Below are 7,816 nucleotides of genomic sequence, written 5' to 3'. Positions count from 1 at the left end.
AAAACTAAGTGTGTGTATGTGTTATACATAGAAAATGATGTCTAGAAGAGTATATACCAAAATGTAAACAATAGTTATCTTTAAAGGGAAGGGTTACATTATAGTGATTATTCCCTTCATGTTTTGTTTTTTTGTTTCCCTGAATTTTCCATGATGATGTATATTACATTTATTTTTTAAAAAGTAATTCCCATTTTTTGAAAAAATGTATGATGATTTTAAAACTAATATGAGCCAAAATTATGATGGTTCTCCAACCGAAAGAAAAGCTAGCTCAAAATTACACACTATTAAAAAAAATCACAGTAGCTAGATAGAGAACAAAGGTCCCAATCCCACTCCCCTCAGCAATCAGACCACAGTGAGTGTTATGAGCTGGGTTCTGAACCCTAAGAAAGGAAAACAAAGAGAAACACAATATATCAAGGTGCCAAAGGGTTGACAAAGTGTCTGTAAACCATTTCTTATGGAGAAGGACTTAAGGACACTTGGGTGGAAGAGATGAGGCTCAGAGGGGACACGAGAGAGTGAACCGGGCCCTCATTCTGTGTGCGAGGAAGTCTGCCATGGGGAAGAAGTGTTACTACCCAGGGTTCTTGGCCTCCTTAATAGAAATTTGATCAGAGGCCGAACAAGAAATTCAGGCAAGGTTTTACTGAGGTCCCTGCTGCAGCAGGGGTGAGTGAGAACAAGTAACAGGTTCCCTTGCTAGCTTGCTCCCCAAGGTGGGACAAGCTGGTTCCTTACATGGGGGTGAGGGTAGGGGTGTGTCCAGGGGTCGGGCCGGAGGGGCGGCTTAGGTTTGCCCACCCCTTTGTGGTGTTATATGCAGGGGGCATGAGCAGTACCCTGCTTTTGCTCCCGACCCCCTGTTTTTGCTCCTGGCTCTTCAGAAGTGGAAGTTGGTCTTTTTGGTTTTTTTGTATCTTTTGGCCAGAATTTAACCCCAACTGTGCATGCACATCAGTTATTTTTAGTCCCTTATAGTTTCTTTGTATTTTGTAGCTCAAGGAGACTTTTGTCCAGGTGCAAGCACTGCAGCACTGTAGCAAAGAGTCCCAGGTCCCAGGTCCCAGTCCTGTCTCAGAGGCATTACTTCTGGTCTTTAAAGGGAAGGGTTACAATATAGTGGTTATTCCCTTCATGTTTTGTTTTTTTGTTTAGGAACAAATTAGGAACATTTAATGGAATTGACACAGAGGTAGATTTGAGATTCTTCATACAAAGAAGAACTCCCTAAACTGTAAAAGATAAAGCTGGAGTGAGATTTCTAGGATGGTAACAAGTGGAGACCAGATGCCCATGTCTCAGGGCAGGAATCCTGCCCTGCACAGGTGCCTGACCTAGACCTACCAGGCGCCTTCCAAATCCCAGGTTCTGTGCCTGTAGGCCTACAGGGAAGTGGAAATAAAACACACGACATTTAAACCTTACCCTGCCTAAAGACGGTGGCCTGAATTAAATGAGTTCTTGAGATTCATTTTATGGGTCTATAAATGGATAGATTGCCCTTGACGTGAAAACACGATGAATCAACAAATACTATCAAGTGAACACTAGATGCATGGCAATGTCCTGGGTACTCAGATGTGGTCTCTCAGCCCACAGGTCTAAAGTTTAATAAAGAAGAAAGACACATACTCACCATATAAACTTAACACTCTTAAGAACAGCCATTACCTGCGGGGGTGGCAAGGGCCCCAAGAGCAAATGATTGGTTCGTAATAGCAAAGAAAGCTTGGAGGCAAGTGGGAATGGGAGCTTTAGGTTGTAACTGTGAGATGAGAGATGAGAGGGATGGGGCTGAGGCAAAGGAAGAGGGGCCTTGCCCTGCGTCTTTATGTTAATGTGAACGTCTTTGGTGGAGGAAAGAAGGCTGCATGCCAGCCTCCTGGATTGGGTTTTCCTAAAAATAGATCACATTCTCTCTTTATTGACTCATAATAATTATAATCACCTCCATTTACTAAGGACATGCTGTATGGTAATTGCTTTACATATATTAACTCATCAAATCTGTTTGATGATCAGGTAAGGCGTGACTATTATCTTCAGGGTCTAGAGTCCCTGAAGAACTATGGTTGACCTCCTTTGGGGTGCCTGCCCAACTCACAAGAACACTTGCCCCTTGCCCACAGAGCTAGTTCCCGGCAGATATCTGTTCAGCATGAACCCTGCACTCCTGGCCTCAGCTGAGTCAGAGCTCTCCCCCAGGCATCTGGAACTGTGTCCAAAGAGAAACACGGGGTTTCCCTAGGGTAGGACCTGTAAGATGGAAGCAAGGACACTGTGGGTGGCCATATTCAGCTATGCTGAGACAGAGAAGGGGAGAGACAGACAGACAGACAGAGAAACAGTTGCCTAGAGAGAAGCAGAGACAGGAATGGTTCCTGGTGGGCAGCCACCTACCAGTCCTGGTCTTCCCTGAGACCTGGATGCCTTCCTTCCTCTGGTGTTAAGAGACAGACAGCCCTATATCTTTATGTTAAATTGACCTTTTTCACTTATCCTAGCTTGAGTGTCTATTACAGCTAATAAGTTCTTACTAATACAAGTGTTTTGTCCATCTGTTAAATAAGGAGCCAGGCTTCTAGGAATTCCCTGGTGGTCCAGTGGTTAGGGCTCCGTGCTTCCACTGCAGGGGGCATGGGTTCGATCCCTGGTCGGGGAACTAAGGTCCCACAAGCCATGAGGTGGTGTGGCCAAAAAAAAAAAAAAAAAAAAAAAAAAAAGGAGCCTGGCTTCCAGCTTAGTTTTGTCTACCTCCAGAGTCTCAACCATGGGGACCTCCAGCTCCTTTGTGTTTGCTCCAGAGTGGCAATTTTAGGGTAACATTTCCTGAAAGGAGGCTTAGTGGGACAGCTGACTCTTTGCTTCATCAGGGTGGCTCCTGTGCCAGTAGTTAGGTGTCAGCAGTATGATAACCAGCTGCCCTGATGAGGGCAAGGGGCTCCCAGCAGGAGTCCAACTCATTCATAAGGTTCAATAGTTCCCCAACATCACATTCTCCCCTGGAACATGCACCTTTCTGATATCGTTGTTGCATCCCAGGTGTCAATGGCCAAACAAAAAGTTGCTTTGGGAGCTTGGCTTTCTAACATTATAGCAACTGCCCTGGCACCACACCCCCTGAGCCTGCTCTCTACGTGCTGCTGCATCCTCACCTGTCACAGCTGACACCCTGGCCACCCCTTCTCGAAAGCCTCCTCTTGACCTCTGCCCACAGACTCCACAGATGGTTAGAATCAACCTGACCCTTGTACCCGTGTCTACAAAAGCTCTGATGACATATCTGTGCTTTCATTTACTTGACTTCCTGCCTCCTGCTTCTAGCTGTGTGGGCAGGGTCTCTGTGTCCTATTTGTTTTTGTGTCTCTAGTCCCTATTGCAATGGATGGCACAGAGTTGGTATTGAGTAAATATTTGTGGAGTGAATGACTGAATAAGTGACTCATTAAACAAACACATTTCTTTCACTGTCTCTTTATTCTGACATACTGACTATGCTATGTTTTATTTCACGAATAATGTTTCTTTTAGGACCATTCTGTCTTCCCCGTCTGTCTTCCTTGTCCACCTGAAGGACTGTAAAGCAAAGGCCTTCCTCCCACTTTCCTTCTCATAACTAGCACAACGGTTTGCAAATAGCTGATGTGTCAATTCATGGTGTGTGTGTGTTGTATTTGTTTTACAGAGCTCAGAATAATAATCGTAGTGCTTATTCTCTCATGGGAATTTCTTAGATGGCGATGTCTTTTTTTTTAATTAATTAATTAATTTTTGGCTGTGTTGGGTCTTTGTTGCTGCTCGTGGGCTTTCTCTAGTTGCGGCGAGCGGGGACTATACTTTCATTGCGGTGTGCGGGCTTCTCACTGCGGTGGCTTCTCTCATTGTGGAGCACGGGCTCTAGGCACACGGGCTTCAGTAGTTGCAGCACGTGGGCTCAGTAGTTGTGGCTCATGGGCTCTAGAGCACAGGCTCAGTAGTTGTGGCACACGGGCTTAGTTGCTCTGCGGCATGTGGAATCTTCCTGGACCAGGGCTCGAACCCATGTCCCCTGCATTGGCAGGCGGATTCTTAACCACTGCGATAGTGATGTCTTTCCTGTCCTGTCCTTTTCCCTCCTTTCTGTGTGGCCAGCCACCTCCTGACAGTGGACATAGTCCAACATAGAGCTTTAGAGTCAACATGAGTGAACTTTGGCCGAGGCAACCCAGGCAGGACTTTACTCAAATATCTAGATATAGAAGCATCTGTTTAATTATCCTGCTGAAACTTAGGAAAATCTATGACATCACATTCCTGCACTTTCCAACTTGCCTAAACGGAGCAAACAAGAACCCTAGTGGCCACTGGGAGATCACACTGTTCTCGCCAGTCAGGCAGCAGGTGCACACAGCCCAGTGGGTGAACTCCCCCTGGACAACGTACACCCTGCCTTTGCCCCCAGCTGCTGCAACCCTTACAGGCTGTGTTGCCTTTCCACTACAAGCAGAGAGAGTGGCTTAACAAAATGGGATTGGAGCAGATAGTCAATGAGGCTAGAGAGGAGAGAGGTGAGAAGAGGCTTGCCAGCCAGGACAGGCCTTGATGAGTGAGAAGTGGCTGTTCGTGTGTTCTATTGGCCGCCACTGCCTCATGGTGTTCAGGGTACCACTCCCCAGGGGGCAACCCCAGGTGCTACTTTGGTGCTGCTGCCTTTGTTCTCTGAGTCTCTGGGCTCTCTGGGGTGCATCAACTCCCTCCACTATCCTGGATCGCATTGCCTTTTCTTAGGTAAGCCAGGACAGCCCCTGGAGACAAATTAATACTCTGAAAGGGAACTCACAAGGCATGGGAACTGACATTTAAGTGCCTACTTTATGCCAGGCATGGCGTAAAGGCATGGATTTTTCTTTCTTTTTTTTTTCCAACAAAAATTAAAAGAATTTTAATATCCAAGTCCTTTTTTAGAAAGCAAGTTAATGCAATGCAAATAAGAATGTCTAACTAATAGAATTAACAACAAACCAAAGTAATTTTGCTACATAAGTTAACCCATTTATTATAGGCTAGCAATGTATCAAATGGTGGTGCTTCTACTGGTCCTTCAGTTCCTTCAGTCTTCTTTTTTTTTTTTTTCAGAAAAAACTCCACACCACTTTATTTCAACCTTTATCCAAAAATGTAAAAAATGTTAAAAATGTGTAGTCCTGAGCTTCAGATGCTGACCTCCAACCTCATAGGCAAGTGGGGAGAGAGGGTCAGGATGGAACTTCAGAGTTCCTCCCACTCCTGGTGCATGGTGCATGTGGCAGGCAGCTAGCTGACCAGGGAGGGCTAGAACCTGCCCCCCTGCTTCTTGGCAGGCAGGATGGGGCACAACTCAGCTTCCTCCTCCTCACTGCCCTCTTCTTCGCTCTCCTCCTCAGAAACATCATTGCTTATAGTAACAATCTGGTGCCGTCCAGTGATCCGCACAGGGCCAGAACCTGACTTCAGGCGGAAGGTTACAGGTGGTTGGAGCTGGAAGTCATCCAAACTGAGCATGGGTTGGCAGGACAACTTGAGGTTGGCCACAGGGACTGCGATCTCCTGGTGGTCATGATTCCGGGCCACAACTTCTATCACATTACACTCATCTGTGGCCCCCTCGGTGAGGCAGAGCATGGTCAAAGCCAGCACGTGCTCCGCATCATCCTCTTCCTCTACCTTGAAGGTGAAAGAGCGGGTGTGGCCTGAGAGCTCACAGCCGAAGAAAAAACTGTCCATAGTGACCGGGGCAGGGACTCGCAGACCGCCGACCCCCCCGGCCCGGGCTCGGCTCTCCTGACTCAAAAAGGCCAAGGCGGCTGCAGCGCCGGCGGCCATGCTGCCAAGGGCCGTCTGCCCCTTCAGTCTTCTGATGGCAGACTTTACTGTGATGGCAGAAGTGGTGTTGTAGGTCCACAAACCACCAGCTACCATTTTCGTGCAGGAACCACAGTGCCAAATGCCCACAGCTTGTCTGTTCATCTTGGTCTTGCCACAGAAGGAGCAAGTGTACTTGGCGTGCTGGCTGATTTCAATTTTCTTCACCATTTTCCTCAGGGAGACACCATAACATGTCCCATATTTGCCCACGATTCCAACCTTCTTGGTGTGTTTCGCCATGACACCGCAACCTAGGTCCAAGCCCAGAGAGCTGGGTTTTTCTTTCTTTCTTTCTTTCTTTCTTTCTTTCTTTCTTTCTTTCTTTCTTTCTTTCTTTCTTTCTTCCTTCCTTCCTTCCTTTCTTTCTTTCTCTTCTTCTTCATCACCTTTTTTATTGAAGAACATAGCTGTGAATTTTTATAGATGTGAAATTAATACTGAGACCTGCACAATAAATTTCCTTTTACTGTGTCTGGCCTGCTAGAAATTGTTAAGATCACAATGTTCCACTGTTTCAGCCAGATGCTTGTGAAATTATGTGGCTTTTTCATAGATAATATACATGAAAGGGGAACTTCTGGTATTTTTGGTCTTCTACGTAGCTCTGACTTTATGGCCAACAACCTGAGTCTCAATCTATTTCCAGAGCTGCCAAGTAAACTGAAGACTTGAGATTGAAGATTTGGGGGTAATATAACTCGAATGGCCCACCCAAATCTGTTCTTTCTTTTATCCTTGTCACATCTCCCAGCCTTCCTTGAAGTTAGATATGGCCAACAGGCTAAATAAATTTCCTCCAAAGGAATGTGAGTGGGTCCACTTCCAGGCCTACACTTAACACCTGGATGTGTCTCCTCCCCAGTCTCTTCCCCCTTCCCACACACTGAGACCCTGGCAAGGCACTGACTGAACCTTGATTATGCAGATAACATCAAGGCCTAGGGATTGGAGAAGTGGCTTAACAAGATGAGACTGGAACCCTGAGCGAAGGAAGTTGGATCCCTGAGTGATCAGGCAGAACAGAGCCACCCTGGACTGTTACCTGAGAAAGAAATAAATTTCTGTCTTCTTAAAGGTGTGGGATTATTGATGGGCCTCTTTTTTATCCGTCTATAACCTTACCCTAACTAATATAGAAATTGTTTCCAAAAGTATGGTATTGCCGTTACAAAAACTCAAAATACGTGTCATTGTTTTTTACTGGAGAGATAAGAAATTGATGTTTTTTTTACTGGAAAGCCAGTGTCTTGTTATGCTGAGGGAAAAACATTTGACAAGATCATCATCTGTGATAATTTGAAGGACAGACCACTTGCCTACTAAGCCCCTAATTCTAAAGGAAGTAATTGCATAAAACTCCATTGTCAGTGTGTACTAGCTGCTCCTTCCCGCTTTTTAGTAAGATATTACAACAAGTTCAGGCAAGAAGTGACCAGATTGCAGAGTATGTCCAGAATCGTGGATTTTTACAGAGTCAGACAAGTCAATTTCTTCTTTACCCCAAACAAGAAGAGCTAAAATTGTGGTTGTTCAAAGCATTTTTCAAAGGGTCATTAAAACTTCTCAGCCAAACCAAGAGCCAGGCCTGTTCCAAAGATGAGACTAAGGGACTAAGGATCTGGGACTTCCCTAGTGGCGCAGTGGTTAAGAATCTGCCGGCCAATGCAGGGGACACGGGTTCGAACCCTAGCCTGGGAAGATCCCACATGCCACAGAGCAACTAAGCCCATGCGCCACAACTACTGAGCCAGCACTCTAGGGTCCCCAAGCCACAACTACTGAGCCCGCATGCCACAGCTACTGAAGCCCACATGCCTAGAGCCTGTGCTTCGCAGCAAGAGAAGCCACTGCAATGAAAAGCCCTCACACCGCAACGAAGAGTATCCCCTGCTCGCCGCACCTAGGGAAAGCCCGCGCACAGCAA

General features: G+C 46.2%; 2 protein-coding genes across 2 annotated transcripts; both read right to left on the bottom strand.

The window, feature by feature from the left end:
- Nucleotides 1–5,118: 5,118 nt before the first annotated feature.
- Nucleotides 5,119–5,863, bottom strand: LOC132483153 (nucleoplasmin-3). Its single transcript, XM_060088404.1, has one exon. The coding sequence runs from the start codon at nt 5,848–5,850 to the stop codon at nt 5,320–5,322; it is 531 nt and encodes a 176-aa protein (XP_059944387.1). The 5' UTR covers nt 5,851–5,863; the 3' UTR covers nt 5,119–5,319.
- Nucleotides 5,851–6,132, bottom strand: LOC132476221 (60S ribosomal protein L37a-like; the record flags this gene model as incomplete). Its single annotated transcript, XM_060078035.1, has 1 exon — nt 5,851–6,132. A coding segment is annotated over exon 1 (282 nt), but the record flags the coding sequence as incomplete, so codon positions are not given.
- Nucleotides 6,133–7,816: the final 1,684 nt, after the last annotated feature.

This window comes from Mesoplodon densirostris, chromosome 2 (genome assembly GCF_025265405.1).
Source record: "Mesoplodon densirostris isolate mMesDen1 chromosome 2, mMesDen1 primary haplotype, whole genome shotgun sequence".
In the NCBI taxonomy this organism is placed as follows: domain Eukaryota; kingdom Metazoa; phylum Chordata; class Mammalia; order Artiodactyla; family Ziphiidae; genus Mesoplodon; species Mesoplodon densirostris.
Note: the sequence above shows the minus strand (reverse complement) of the source record. Positions and strands in the feature narration are given on the sequence as shown.